The sequence below is a fragment of the Belonocnema kinseyi genome, chromosome 2, assembly GCF_010883055.1.
Source record: "Belonocnema kinseyi isolate 2016_QV_RU_SX_M_011 chromosome 2, B_treatae_v1, whole genome shotgun sequence".
Taxonomy (NCBI): Eukaryota; Metazoa; Arthropoda; class Insecta; order Hymenoptera; family Cynipidae; genus Belonocnema; species Belonocnema kinseyi.
In genome coordinates, this window is record NC_046658.1 from 53757563 (window position 1) to 53773896 (window position 16334).

The window sequence follows — 16334 nt, forward strand, 5'->3', positions numbered from 1 at the left end:
TTAAAAAAATGTGGTAAATTCCGTTCGTAGAAACCAAACAACGAAACTGTTTCAATGGCAATGGAGAGAATGTAAAAATTCTAAATTCAAATATGCTTTCATATATTCTGCCAGACCTCAGGGGAGAATCAGAAAACACTGTTCTGCTCAATTTATTCTGTATTCTTAATTAAATCACTGTCATAGCAATAATTTTAATTTGAGCTTTAAAATAGATTTTCCCAATTCGATAAACAAATATGAAGTCCCTTGATGATATTTGCTCTATGTTCATTAATAAAACCAATATACCAGTTCCATTTTTAATATTGCAGCATTTTTTATATTACTTAATACTGTTATTATTGTACTACAGAAACATGATTTTAATCTCAAACTATGATAAAAATCACACACTCTCTAAGCCAGAAAAGCTCAGTAGATATACTTTTAAATAGAAAATTAAAGTATATTTTTGGAAATAAAATGTAAATAAGAAGTGTAATAATTATAAACAGTTAAATAATTTTTTTCTAACTTGATAACATGCATAAGAAATCTTTTGAGTGAATTAATTGAATTTTCGAAATGTAATTTGAAATATCTCGCTGAAAATGAGGTCGATTTTCCTATGAACTAGATTTTATATGCACGTCCACTCGAAAACCGCAGTAACCTCATTCAACATTGTTGTTATCTTTGAATCAACAAACCCGGATATTCGCTTTTATCTCCCTATTAATTATTATAAACTGACATTCGATTGTTCTTCTAAACTGACAGGAATCTCCACCTGGCTTTTATAAAAAAGTACGTAAAATGTGAAAGCTTATTTAAAGGAAAAACCAATTGGGTAAATTAAATTAACAAAATACAATACAATAATTTGTTAGGTAAATTAAATTTTCTTGAATATGGAAGCGCTCAATTATCATATAAAGCAGAAATGTGTCTTGTCGCCAGAAACCTGTCCGGGATACTTAGTCAGAGCCTTTATCTAGTCTCCATAGGGCTAAGTTAGTTTAATTAATTTCAACCACTTTGCGCAGTTCTAATACCTAAGCAAATATCGCAGCTGTACTTATTGACCATATCATGTGTTCTATGCTTTTAAATAATTAAATAAGTAAAATGATTCACATATAAAGTAATTTAATTTTGCATTAGATAGATTCAAAAGTTTTAAATAAATTTTAATACTTGAATTTCAATCATCTTTATTTATTAACTTCATGGGTAACTAGCTTGAATGAGCTTCAACCGCAAAGTGTTTGCACATCCAGTTTATTTTTTAAATATGTGTTTAAAGCAAGGAAGAAGAAAGTCGTGTTACGCATTTTTGAGAGCAAGATATTTTTATTTCTAATTTCAAAAATTGTCTGCCTGACATTTGTAAACTTATGGCTGCGTCTAAACGCCCTGAAAAATTGCAGGAGTTGGAAAAGAGGATGGACCACTCCCGAATTTCAGGACGCTAATAAATTTCAATTTTAAAGAAGTTAAAGTATAGTATAATTGCAAACAGGAAAATAATTATTTCGCTTATTTCCTAACAAGATTATTCAAGTATATTTTTCTAACAATTATTATATATCAATCTGGATTATGGTTACAATGTTATTTCTTAAATATTTATTACTAACTTGAACACTGCTTACCATAAGAATAGCATTTGCTTGCAAAACGGATTGCATACAGTTTGGTAAGCCCCAGCGTGTATACCCTGTATATTTAATGTTTTAGGCAGTTCAAATTTTTAAGGAAAAAAAAATGAATTACAAATTTAAATGATTTCTTAATGTTGCATCAAGTAAGTAAAATACAATTAAGAAAGAAATATAAAAAGAAATTTTAATTTACCTTTTTGAAATGGTATAAATACAAAAAATTATGCTTCTTCAATTTTGTAAATAAATCTCAATTTTTCTCCACTTTGAAGCTCAGAAACCATAATAATCTCAAAAGAAATGTTTTTAACATTCTAACTGAACTTAAAAGAACAATATTTTTAACAATAAAGTGTACTTTGTTTCAATAAATGTTATTTTTATCGATTTTCTTCTATTTCGTTTTGAAAATTTGTCTAAAATTCACAAGATAAAATCTGGTAAAAATAATAATTAGGAATCTGAGAAATTAATGTAGTTTAGGAAGGGAAATAATTGAAAACTATAAACTAGTGTTTGTTTCTTAACTTAAAATAACCACGGTGGGGGGGGGGGGGTCCACAACACGTACGAAAGAGAAACTGGATGTGCGAGCACTTTTGGGTTGCATTTAAACATTTTAAATTTGAACCTTCAGAAGTTTCTATTTTGAAATAGCTGAATTTCTAAGACCTTTGATTAAAAATTGCACAGTTTCTATACTTAATTCTGCAAATGTTTCATTTGCATTTGGTGATATTCAAAATTGTTCATTGTAAGTATAAAATTTTAAATTATTAGTTTGGAAATCTCTGGTCTTAAGGCTTTGAGATTGAATCCGTTCGATTTTCAAGTGTTTTGAAGTAGCATTATAGGTCCAGGCACCTCGTACGAAAAAAGGTTTTTTCACCGTATTAAGTAGTTAATGCGCGTTTTTGTGCTAAAACGGTTTATTAAGGGGTCCTGATCAAAAATTCCGAGATTTCTAGAATTCACACTCGTGCGTCCCGGAGATACTTTCGAAAAAGGTTTAAAAAATCGTTTTTGCGTAGATTGACTCGCCAGATGGCATTTTGGCGCAAAATGATTAACACCAAAATTTAACTGTACAGGAAATTCTGAAATATTTAAAGATAAAACAAACTTTCTATCTTCAATAGGTGCCGAGTTATGGTCCCTCAAAGAACCTAAATTCTTTTTAAGAGGCGAAAACCCCAAATTACGAAGTTTGTATCTGTACTTTGGAACTTGTTAATTTTAAGAAAAAAATATTTCAAACTCTAATTGAAGTAGATGCAAATTCAAGTAATTCTAAAAAAATGCAATGATCTAGCCCCAAGAGTTTAAAAGTTATTGCCTTACAAAGTTGACCACTTTCGACCTATTTTTCAGCGCAAATTACTCGTGTTTAATTTTTTCAAAATACTTCGCTGCTCGGTGAAGCTACGTAAGTGGTGCAAAAGAAAAATTTGTAGGGCAGGAAATTATAAATAAATCTAAAGAAAATATAATCTTCTAAACTTCATAGATGAAGAGTTATGACTCTTAAGAAAAAAAAATTTATTTTGAGCAAATTGTAGACAAAAAAATGTTTTTAAAACTGCTCGTTTCGTAAATATCCTACAGAAAAACGTTGAGAGAATAAATGATCGAGGATTAAATTCTGCGCAAAATAAAAAAATAAAATGTTTTAGCTCTAATAGGTCACAAGTTATGACCATGAAACTTTGTCCCTTTCCATTCGGAAGGCTCTCTATGTACTGGAAAATGTACTGCGACCATATTTGAGAATTTTTGTGGCATATATGCGTTTGTATTTCATTAAAAATTAAATTTCTTTGTTTAAAAACAATCAATTGTTCAACAATTGTTCAAATAATACACCTCACTCTATCATTTGTGAGCATATTTAATGTATTTAAGGGGAATGTTCCAGTAATTGTGACGGTCTCAGTAATCGTGCAACTTGGTTATAATATAAATATATTATTAAAAATATATGTTAAAAGTGACATTTAATTATAAAAACCACCTATTTTTAGCATTTTATAGTAGAAAATATAATAAAATAAAATAATAATAGCATTGTAAGACTAAATTGAGCTAGTGGATTAAAAATATTACAGGGTGGAATCGTCCTATTGGGAAAATCATTAAAAAAGCACCTTATACTGTACCTCCAGGGTGGTTTGGAAAAGAGTTCATTTTAAAAAACAATCCTCAAGATGCTACGAAATAGACTATCTATAAATTTTAAGTAATTTATCATTCAATCAGTTAGTCATTATTTAATTAGTTTTTTATATCACTTCCATTATTATGTATAAATTTGTTTATATTCTTTTTTATCATCAGCAATTAACATAAAACATTTCTTGACATAAAATAATACATTGTTATAAAAATAATCCCTTTAATAATATTTTTTTCTAAATAATAAAGAAACAATGCAAAATCATTTAGTTTGTATTTTGTCATTTCATTTCAAAAAACATATTCTGGAAGTAATTTTCACACAGTGAATACAGAAAATATTCACTCAATTGATAGAATGAAGTGTATTAGTTTAGCAATTGTTGAACAATTGATTGTTTTTTATCCAGTGCATACAGAGCCTTCCGAATGGAAAGGGTCAAAGTTTTATGGTCATAGCTCGGGACCTATATGAACTAAAACATTTTATTTTTTTTTACGCATAATTTAGTCCTCTATAGTTTATTCTATTGACGTTTATCTCTGAGATATGCACAACACGAGCTGTTTTGAAAGAAAATTTTTTGGCTACAAATAGCTCAAAATAGCATAAAAATTCGGTTTTTTTTTTTAAGAATCATAACTCTTGATCTATGAAGACTAGAAGGTTATATTTTTTATATTTACGCATAATTTTCTGTCCTTTAACTTTTTCTCTTGCACCATACGTAGCTTCACCGTGAAGCGAAAATTTTTGAAAAAACTGAACTGGAGTAATTTGCGCTGAAAAATAGGTCAAAAGTTGTAAACTTTGTGAGGCTATAACTTATGACCTATTGTGACTAGATCATTGCATTTTTTATAATTACTTGAATTTGCCTCTACTTCAATTAAAGTTTTGAATATTTTTTCGAAAAGCTAATAGGTTCCAAAGTACAGATACAAACTTCAGAATGGGGTTTTTTCGCCTCTTTGTTAAAAAAATCAGGGTTCTTTGAAGGACCATAAATCGGCACCTATTGAAGATAGAAGGTTTATTTTACCTTCAAATTTTTTAGAATGTCTTCTAGTTTATTTTTGAGGTTGACAATTTGGTTCTAAAATCCCATGTGCGGGACAGTATATACAAATATGATTTTTTAAGACTTTTATCAAAAATATCTCCGGGGCGCATGGGTGTCATTTCTATAAAACTTGGAATTTTAATCAGGACCCTTTAATAAACCGTTTTAGTAAAAAGCGCGTATTAGCTACTTAATACCATGTAAAAGCCAGATGCCTGGACTATATATTGAGTGTTTCATTTGAATTTTTTAGTTTCGGATTATCAATTTAAACATTTTTAAGGGTAAATCTTTCATTATGTTATAACCTTATACTTTAATTTCTTAATTAGAATTTTTAAGTTTTTAAAGTTTTAAATTTCAAGCTGTTGACTTTTCGAACTTTTTCATGTTTAAATAGTTTTCAATTGTCACACAGTTTCAAGCTTACAGATTAAAGTGATCGAGTTTTGAAGAATTCCAGATTGTAGACCATGGGTATTGAATATCTAAATTTAAACATGTTCAATTTTCAATGTGCAATGCGCAATTCTTCTTAAAATTAAAATTTTTGTAAAATAGGACCATGATTTTATCCTCCTAATTTGGTTCAAACTGCATACTCTAAACCAGAGGAAAAGCTCATTAGAAAAATGTAAAAATTAAAACATTCAGCTATATCTAAAAAAAATTATATGTACATGAATTGTATATTTATGATTTACCTTTTTTAACTTGGTAAAAAGAGTAAGAAAAATTTTCAGTTAATGTAATTCGTAACTGTCCAATTTTTAAACCTTTCGGAAAAGCATTATATTGTAATTTTAAATTGTCAAGTAGATAGCTTTGAATGCTCTGAGTTTTTAATTTTTTAGTTATTAAAACATTCGTTTTTCAATTTGAACTCAGAAGATTTGTGACTTGAAATTTTATATAACCTTGTATGTTTATGATATAAAATTATCCTATTTTAAAGGCATTCGATATTTTTATACTGCTCATATTCTCTGAATAAACTGATGATCGTTTTAAAGGGAAGACAGCATTCTGGATAAGATGGATCTATTGAGGTCGACCTTTAGAGCCCTGAATTTGCACGGGCCAGAAGCAGAGGACGATTTCTCCATCCAGCAACTTGGGAATGAGAGAACGACTCCAGTTCTGGAAAATGAAAATGGGAATTTTGAAACAAGAAAGGATTTCAAGGATCAGATGAGAAAGCAAAGTAGAAAACAAAGTCGAGAAGAGGATGAAAAGCTGGAAACAATTTCCCTCGCAGATGTAGCCTGGCACGACACGTCCGACGATTGTTGGATAGCCATTTACGACTATGTCTACAATTGTACGGATTTCGTCAAGAACCATCCTGGTGGACAGGACATTCTGCTTGAGTATGCTGGACGGGATGCCACTCTAGCATTCATTGGTACCGGACACTCTAAGGAAGCCAAACAGATTCTCCAGAGATACCTAATTGGAGAACTTCCTCCAGAAGAAAGGATATTTCGAATTCCTGGTGGTGTCAAAATTGTTGATTACTAAACATTTAATTTGTCTAACTCACAATCGAAAATATAGTGGAAAATATTTTTTCGTAGCTAGAGGATCAGTTTTAAATTAGAAGGAGATTTAAATCGATCAGCTTTCACTTAGAGCAGAAATATCGGCAGTAACTAATACTGAATTTAGTTGATGCTAGCAAGGTGGCTGTAGGTCAGGGAAAACCTGGTCATCAGGAAAGACAGGAAGTTTCATTGGCCAGGAAAATTTAAGGATTTGAAATAAAACTTCCAAAAGTTAGGAAGTTTCTTTGAGAGGTATTTTAAATATCTATCAAAGGTAAAAAATCACCTTATAAATTTGCCTTATAATTCTATTTCTACTTCTTTCTTTGCAGTTGCCTGATAATTGCTTAAAAGTTATAATTTTAGTTAGAAATTTTATAATTTGTTTGAAAATACAAAAACTTTGTTTGAAATTTTCTAGAAATTTTGTCTTTTTTGAAAGTCGCATTAACTAGTGTAATTTAACTTTTTTTATGAGAAATTAATTTGTTCGTTTTTGAAATATCTACAATTACATTATTCGTTGAAAATTTATCTTGTTGAATGAAAGTTTAAATATATTGTTGAAAATTGATATTCTTTAATTGAAAATTCATCTACTTCGATAAAACTTGAAATAATTTGTTAAATATATATATTTTTTAAATTCAAATTTCACCACATTGGTTCAAATTTCATCCCTTTTGGTTCAAAACTTAACTATTTTATTCAAAATTCGACATTCGACATTCAATTTGACATTTCTTCCATTTGGGTGAAAAGTGCAAGTATTTTGTTGAAAATTGACTATTTTGTTTGAAAATTCAACTATTGGTTTGAAATTCATACATTTGGTTAAAAATGTGTCTTCGTGGTACAAAATTAATCTTCTTGGTTCAAAATTCGCCATTTTTATTTTAAAATTGATTTCTTATGTAAAAATTTAATCTTTTTTGGATAAAATATAAACTATTACATACTTTGTTGAAAATATAAGTATTAGGGTTGAATATTCAACAGTCATTTGAAGATTTCGCCTTTTTGGCTTGAGAATTTTATATATAGTAAAAAATGCAACTCCTTATGATTGAAGCTTAATATTTTTTGTTAAAAAATTCGACCACTTGCTTGAAAAAGTATCTGCATAGATTAAAAATTCAACTTTATGGTTAAAAGTTTAACTATTTAAGAAAAAAGTTAATCTGTTTTGCTTTAAGGCCTAACTGTTTGGTAAAAATATAATTTTTTTACTAATTCAACTATTTTGATGAAATTCATCTTTTTTTATTCAAAATTAACTTTTTTGTTATAAATAAATATTTTTTTATTTAAAAGTCAACTAAAATTCAAATATTAAATTAAATTAAAAGTCTATCAAAACTGTTTTTCAAACCTTCGACTTTTAAGATTGAAAATTCAACTTTTTGGTCGAAGTTGAAACTATTTTTGGTGGAAGGTTAATTTCTTTTCAAACATTGGATTATTGAATTGAAAATTTGTCGTTGTAAATAGAAAATTTCAGTAATTGTTCAAAATCAACTGTATTGTTTAAAATGTATTTCTTTTCTGAAAAATTCAAGCATCTTGTTCGAAAGTCATACTTTTTGCCGAAAAATCAACGTTTCTGTTTAAAATTCGTCTATTTGGACAGCAAAATTTTTATTTTGAATTGAAAATTCATTTTAATGGTAGAAAAGAGGTATTAGTTTATGTGAATAAATTAATAATCTGAAAATTCTAATCTGAAATTGTTTCCTTCTGTTTATAAAAGATACCATATTAAAAATTGTGCAAAATTAATATGCTGAGATTTGAGGATTAATGCTCAAGTAAAATGAAAAATTTATTTATGAAAAATTAGGGAGAAGTCATGGAATTTTTAAAATGAAGTTTTTCGGCCACCTTGTGATAATAGTAATTATGAAGTAAATAATATTGTAAGCACTTCAAATAGCAAAAAGTTTATTAGATCAGTTAATAGTAGAATTCTACTTTCATTAATATTGTGAACCTTCAAGATTAACAATTCGGCTTCAAGAATTTTAGATGCCAGGAATTTGTATAGTTATAACAAAGGTTTTTAGTGATAATTTGTATACGTTTATAGAATTCCCTAAACTCATTTTCCATTTTATATGCTGAGTAATTTTCCTAGGTTAAGCTCAGTTAGCTTTAAACCGATTTTGAAGTATTTATATACATGTCAAAGCGTAAAAACTAATGCGCAGTAGTATAAGGTAAATGCACCAATTACTGATAATGCACAAAAATTCAGTGACTTTATGATTTTTTCTTTGCATTTAAATATTACCACAATGATTGGACTCGACTCGAGATATGATATCGTCGAGGTTTTCGTTCAATCAATTGTCGGTTATGGATTGCGAGACCACGTTTTAGTTTTGTTATGTATATCAAAACTAAATTTTATAATTATCTAAAAATTATATTAAAAATATTTATGATTTTAGGGATTAAAAATTTTTTTTAAATTGAAGTATTTATAATCTTCGCCTGTTTAAAATAAAGAAATCCATGAGAACGTCTTTCTATACTTTTAAAAATTTTAACTCAGTAATGCAACTTCTACTATTTTCGAGTTGATAGAAGTAATTGTGATAAGGAAGTTAGTGTGATAACGAGAAAATTGAAAAAGATAAATAAATATCATAGATATTAGATTTTTGTATGACCACATAATAATTTTATCTCTTATTATTTCTAGGAGCAAGGTGGCTGCCATTAGTTTTTGCTTTGATCAATTATTTTTGAAGAAACTGAGATATGCTTTTAGATAAATTCAACTGTTAATTGTGTCATCTGGTCTTTTGATTTGATTTTTTCATACATAAAACTACTTTTCTCGAATTATTTTCCAAAACAAAGAAAGATATTATATTTTTGTTAAACATCCGTTTTGTTCTGGACAATTTGACATTTTCATCATTTTAAATGATAAATTACGATACTGTTATTCAAAATCTATAAGGAGTAAATGTGATATCTGTTTATATATTTTTTTCATTGTGAAATACGAAAATCTGTCAACAGTTCACCGTTCGTTGGAGAGGTTAATGAACCTCATTTTTTAAGTAAAAATAAAAATAAATAATAATAGTTGAAAAAAATGTAATACATAAATTTCCATAGAAAAGTATTTTCTTAACCAATTTAGAATTTCTATAATTTAAAATGGGTAAGTTTTTCAATATCACTGAACCTTCATTTCAAATTGAATTTTAAAAATTTTATTTCCAATAATATTCTTATGAATGACTTATTCTATAAGAATATATTCTATCAATATAAGTCAATAAAGCTAAAGCAGGACATATGTTTTCTTCACCGTAGAAGGGTACCACAAGCACTGGCTGTTTTCTATTATGTCCTGATGTTTTTATTCTTGCAGGAATTTTAATTTTAATTTTCTCCTCTAGATTCCGCACGTCTCTTAAATCGACTAGGGATAATGTTTGCATCCTTTGATCCGTTACAAGAGCGAGTAAACCAATAAATTTTTGCGATATTTTTGCAAGAGAAATTTTGTCATTGGGAACCCATTTCCTTAAAAAATCTAATACAATTTTTGGGTCCCAAATTGATGCGTATTTGGGTTGAGGTGGTCTAAAGTTGGCTATGCCTTTACAAAATCTCTTAACCCTTGAATCTTTTTAAATTTCAGGCCCTAGAATAAGAGCTATAGCTGACCTTGAAGAGTTTACTGAACCATATGATGCTCCTATATTAAATTCTGCTACCAGAAACTGAAGGACGTTCGAAACTGATGCCCCGAAAACGCTAATATTATGATTTTTGCAGAATTGCCACCATTTTCGAATTGGCACCTTGTATTGTCGCAGTGATGATCTACTGATCGATGCAACTGAAATAACGATCGTCTCTACAGGCATGTCTCTTGAAGTTAAGGCATCCCTGATAACACTCCTGCCACCAGGGAAAGCTGAGACCAGTGAGGATGTGGGGTTCTATTTGAGGAGCGTAATAGATTAATAGAGGGTTTGAAAATAATTGGTTCGCTTTCGAACATTGATATGCATAGTGGATACCATGGCTGTGCAGACCACTGAGGAACAATAATGATACCTCGGGACCCCTCAGTCTTGATTTTCCTTAATATTTTTAAAATTAAAGGAAACGGAGAAAACGCGTAAAAGAAATACTGTGACCAATCTACTATAAATGAATCAACCGGAATTGAACCTGGACCTTTCTTCCAAGAAATGTATTGTATTGTAATTGTATTGAAATGTATCTGCGACTTTCGCTTGATACAGGTACCAGATGATAGGCATCTTGCAGATCTAAGGATGTCATAAAACATCCTTGATGAATCAAAGTCTTAGCGGTTCTAATATCTTATAATTTGAAATGCTGGGTGCCTATGAAATTATTAAGCTTTTTAAGATTTAATATTAGACGATTTGAACCATGTAGGTCTCTGTAGGCCGATTATTTTGAAATACAATTCGTGAAAAGGGTATGTTATATCCCTCAATACATTTTAAAATCACTGGATCTGTATAAATGGTTTCCCACTGTGCTTTAAACTCTTTTAGCGTGCCACCGATGATACTTACTTTAGTTAGTTGTACCTTCTCCGAAAGCTCGGCCCTTGGCTTTAAACTCGACCCGGGTTCTTGATGGGGCGGGCCCTTTAAGTTTTTTGATGTTTGCCTTCACGTTGTTGCTTTGGGCGGGGGTTTCAGCTCTTTGCTGGATTTTTGGAGCAATTTTGCAGTTTTAATGTCATCCTCTAACTTCTTACCAAAAAGCTATTTGTCAGTCAGAGTTTCCCCTAAGGTGCTTTTCTGTGAGACATTCAAGGTCTCCAAAATCATCGTTTTTCTTGTGATCGATTCTTCTTTTTGAAGGTCGATTAGGAGTCTCCCTATATTTCTAAGATTTCCAATGAGACTCAATTTGCTGAAATCCTCCTTTCTAAGTAGCTTGTTTACCTTAGTACATGAGACTCATGTGTTGGTGGAACCAAGGCCTTTTCTGCATTCACTCTTTTCCCTTTGCTTCGACATATTCCTTATTTAGCATTTTTGAAGTGACTTGATCTTGGTTTGGGCACTCTGCTTCTTTTTCTTTAGATGTGCTCGCCGGAAGTGTATGCTCTTGTACAGGGGACCTTGTGTCATCGTTAGGCCAAGGATTTTCGTCATCTTCGGATAGATCATCATACGATTTTGACACGGAATCTCTCGAACTACTCGAATCAGGTGAGTTCGAAGATTCATCTACAGCCATGTACAACCAAAAATAAGGGAAATTCAATTAACATCTTGATATTGATAGACAACATTTATTAAAAATTTTTTTTTTGAATAACAGAACAGTTCTAAACTGCTAGTATCTGAGTCTGACACAGATTCTGTACGTAATTATTTATATATTTTGCAACAGATATATCTCTTGGAGATAACAGTTAATATGACATGGCACTTAGCAGTCCTAAACTGCTTTAACTGTGTCAAGGAAAATCCAAATGTATGTGATGCAGTCAAATTCCTGGAATATGACTGCATCAAGTCATTTAATAGTCCTGAACCATCAAGTGACTTTTGATTTTTGCCCAGGCACGTTAAAAAAAAACTTTTTTCCCTGAGTTTTTCAGCACAGTCTTTCAGCAGTCACGCCCCTGAGACATAACTGCGTCACCGCTTTTGATAGTCCTGAAACATCAAAAGATAGATGCCTGGGTCTAATCGTGAAGGAAAGCACTCTTTTATTTCAAATTTCATATCATATATTTTGCGCGAATGATTTAAGTTCCTATTAAATTCTATTAAAAACTAATAATGAACAAGTTAAAAACCTAACCTCACGCAGCCATACTTACATTGTCGTTGACAACGGCGTCTTCTTTTCTTTCCCTTCTTTAACTTCTTTGCTATCTTTTTTTATTTTTTCCTGATCTGTCTCTCATCCTACATGGATCGCTTTCTTTTAATCATATTCTTAAACACAATTATAATCAAACTTAGAATAAAAAATCTGTCCGCTTCGCGGGCACCATCTCATCGCGCGCTGCGCGCGCGGGTCGCTTGACTCGCAAGTTGGAGCGCGCCTAGGGCGCGCAACGGTTGAATCTCGCGCTTCGCTCTCGGATATTTGTTCTTTGCATTTGGAATGGTTGAAAAAAACTTTATCAAAAAGATCTCTTTTAGATGGCAGTATTTATATGCGTCTTCATATTCTGAAATGTCTACTTAATTAAGTATAGTCAAAAATTAAGATTCTCAAAGCTCTGTAGGCTTTGAGCTACGCATTCTCATCGTGACACTCGCGCTGCGCGCTCAATTTCCGACAGACATTTGTAAACAGGTTTTGTTGGATTTTTTTCTCGTAACTTTCGTCGTTTTTCCACACATTTTTTTTTATTTTACTTTTTTCAACGTTATTTTTCACGAATAAAGCAAAAAGTACGCATCCTATCATGAAGTGATTCTTAACGAAATTGTAGATCTTTTTTGAGATATCTATTTTTGTTAATTTATGTTTTTTTGTATCCTACATAGTTTGTCCACAAAATGGAATTTTTTATTTTCCATTATTTTTTGTGCAATCAAAATTTGGATTTTTGATTTTTGAAGAAAATCCAAAAATTGGTTATAATAATCTTGTAGGGATTTCAAAAAGAAATGTTTTTCTTCTCTTGACTTTTTTCCATATCGTGCGTTTTTCTGCTTCAAATTTTGATTTTCGGTTGATTAAAAAAATTTTGAAAACGCTATAACTCTGAGAATTTTGTTCTTATTCAAAAAAGTCATCAGGATAAATTGTTTGTTCTTTTCAATACTATAAATATCCGTACATAGAATTTTTAAATTCAGAAAAAACTGGTCTCAAAAATTTTCAAAATGCGCTCACTTTTTGAATTTTTATCAAAAAAGGCTGGTTAACGAACTCGTCCTTTCTTTTAGGAATTAGAAAAAGTGTGCTAAAGCTGGATCTGATTGGCTTATTTTTTCGAGAGTTATCGTGTTTACGGACGGACGGACGGATGGCCGGACGGACAGACAAACAGACAGACGCCATCGTGAAAACCTGATTTTCGGATTCAGGGGGTCTCAAAACCTGGAGATCCGTTGAAAAAGTGTGATGTCAAATTTCCGACAATTCTAATACTTTCTCAATCATAAATGATGAGAATGTAAAAAATATGTGTGACTTTCATCGGCACAAAGAAAGGAATGTGAGAGGTGACAAGCATCCGCAGAATGGGATCGTATAGGGTTGGGAGCACGTAAATCATTCTAAAGCTTAAAAACTGTGGCACCATCAGCAGGTAAAGTAGGGTTACTACCAGTGATCTCGAGGAACAGGCGCGAAATACAATTAAAAATATTTTTTCAGAAAGTTGTGGTTAATTAAAGAAGCAGACGATTAAAAAAAGTCCAAAGATAATTTTGGCAAAATTTTAAACAAGAATCTTCTCAAATACATGAAATACTACTAATTTAAGTCTAACTTTGTAATTTTGTATCACGCACTTACCCCTATCGAGCCTATTCAAAAATTATGTAAATAACTCTCGTTTTATCTTCAGTTTTAATATTTTGTATAAAAATATATGCAGGAATTTAAGTTGGCTAAATTTACTGTCTAGCCAAGAAGTTTCAAAATTGTATAAGTTTCTTTTATGAGAAAGAATCATAATAAAGTTGGGAGTTGACTATTTGCTCGATTATTTGTTCACCCAGGAGAAAAAATCATATATATTTTATATATAGTGTGGAGTTTTATATATAATATTTATTTTTTAATACAAAAAAATGTATAAAGCAAATGGCTATTATATATAATACTTCATACTATATATAAACCATATGGGTGCTTGTCAAATTGCAGACAAACTTTAGTATCTAGAGTGACAATCACATTATCATTAGGAATTTCATATTTAACAACCTAAGTTCATATCACATTTAAAAATTTTAAATCTAAAAGGGGCATTTTTGAAAATAAAAAAATAATAATTAAATTCGTAAATTAAATATGGAAAATGTATTTGAGATACGTGAAAAGATTCCCCGGAAAGTGCACCACGGAAATTCTATGGAAATTCCAGCTGCAAATTCTACGGAAATTCCGGTTGGAAATTCTACTAACCTTCCGTCTGCAATTCACAGCCTCTAATGGACTCTGGAATTTTCTATAAAAGTTTGCTATCAGTAATGCTACCCCAGGTCGACTCCTGTAGGTCACGACCTCGGGGAAACTGATTTGTTAATGAACCTCGGACGCAACCAACCAAATTTTTTCATGATCAGTCACTATACAATAACCTACAAGTGCACCAGGTATAGAAAATAGATCTCCCTCGAGTCCATTACAGGCTGTGAATTGCAGACGGGAAGTTAGTAGAATTTTTACGGAATTTCAACGGAATTTCCAATCGGAATTTCCTCAAAATTTCCAGCTGGAATTTCCGTAGAATTTTCATGGAGCACTTTCAGGGGAATCTTTCCACGTGGATTGAAAAAGAGATTGAGACTATAAAAAGTTTAAAAGCTGTAACCAATGCAAATTACACTCAGAAAACTATATCTCATGAATTACAACATATACCGTAATTCCTGCACTATATATCATAATTATCGCATTATAATAGCGAAAAATCGTTATGTCGTAGATTGAAAGATTTTACGTTATATACCGCATGATTGGGTAATCTATAACGTAAGAATTTCCGTTTATTACGCTATCACATTGTATTTCTTCTTTTATGATCTCGCGAGGGTTCGAGCAGTGAACGAGCGATCACAGAAAAAATTCACGATAAGGTTTACATTGATTTCAGGTGAAAGATTCACCGAAACAAAAATTAAGCTTGCATGAATTTAAACGACAAAATGTACTTTTGAGCTTTATTATCAGATTTACAAAAAAATATGTTTATATTTTAAGTTAAATTGTATAAAATTTTCTGTTCACGGACACGCTTAATAATTCTGTGTTTATAACTCAGCTATAACTACAAATATTTTAGTAGAAGAAAAAACTTACGCAAATGACGATTAAAATGACAGAAACTGAGAGACAGACTTTAAGCTTTATTTAGTATTATTTTTTTGGCTTGAAAAATTTGCACAAATTAGAGTTTTGTTCTTCTAAAGTTTACAAACTTGTAACATTAAACGTTTTCTAGACTAACTGTCAAAACGAAGCAGAAAATCCGTATCTTCTTGTACAAAGTGCGGTTGGGACATCTAACGCGAATGACGTTTGGGGTGTTCTTATATTAAAATTAAGTCTATAGGAACAGAAATTTAAAAAACGAACTAAACATGTTGTAGAGGATCATAATAAGTATTTATGAAATAAGTAAGATTTTCTAATTTAATGTTATATTACTGGGCCTTCAAGTGTGCCTGCAATTTGACAATCACCCATATATAATTTTTCCGCCTGGGAGCAATTGCAAAATTTAATATTTTCGATAGTGATTCTAATGTATTTTAAAAATCCTTCGCAATGCGTAATGTAAAATAATTCTACACAATGTGAAGTCTTGATTTCAAGAAAACTTGGGAATGATTAGCGTTATATTTATTGTTCATTTAGTAGTAAAGCGATGATACGTGCTCAAACTTTGATAATATTAGTAGTCAACGTTGTACATCGACATTTTGATCAACACGCAGGGTAAAATGCTATTTTGTGTATTTTGTCGACTTAAATAAATTTTGTGCATATTTAAATCTTCGTTATTTAGTCTATTGAATCTATGTAATGTAATATTATAATTAAATACCCCAGAAAATAAGATCATATTTCGACATTTTTTCAGAAAATAAATTATTCATAACTCGGACCGCATACTTTTTTGCGGTTTACAGTTTTGTATTACACCTTTTAATCTTTACTATTATATATATATATAAACGTATTATATACAA

At 30.5% G+C, this 16334-nt stretch overlaps 1 protein-coding gene across 1 annotated transcript in view; it reads left to right on the forward strand.

Moving 5' to 3' along the window:
- Nucleotides 1-6851, forward strand: part of LOC117167445 (cytochrome B5-like protein) — an 8755-nt gene extending 1904 nt beyond the window's left edge. Inside the window, exon 2 of the mRNA XM_033352394.1 lies at nt 5896-6851. Within this exon, the coding sequence (XP_033208285.1) occupies nt 5896-6403 (508 nt within the window). The 3' untranslated portion in view covers nt 6404-6851. The remainder of the gene's footprint in view (nt 1-5895) is intronic.
- Nucleotides 6852-16334: the final 9483 nt, after the last annotated feature.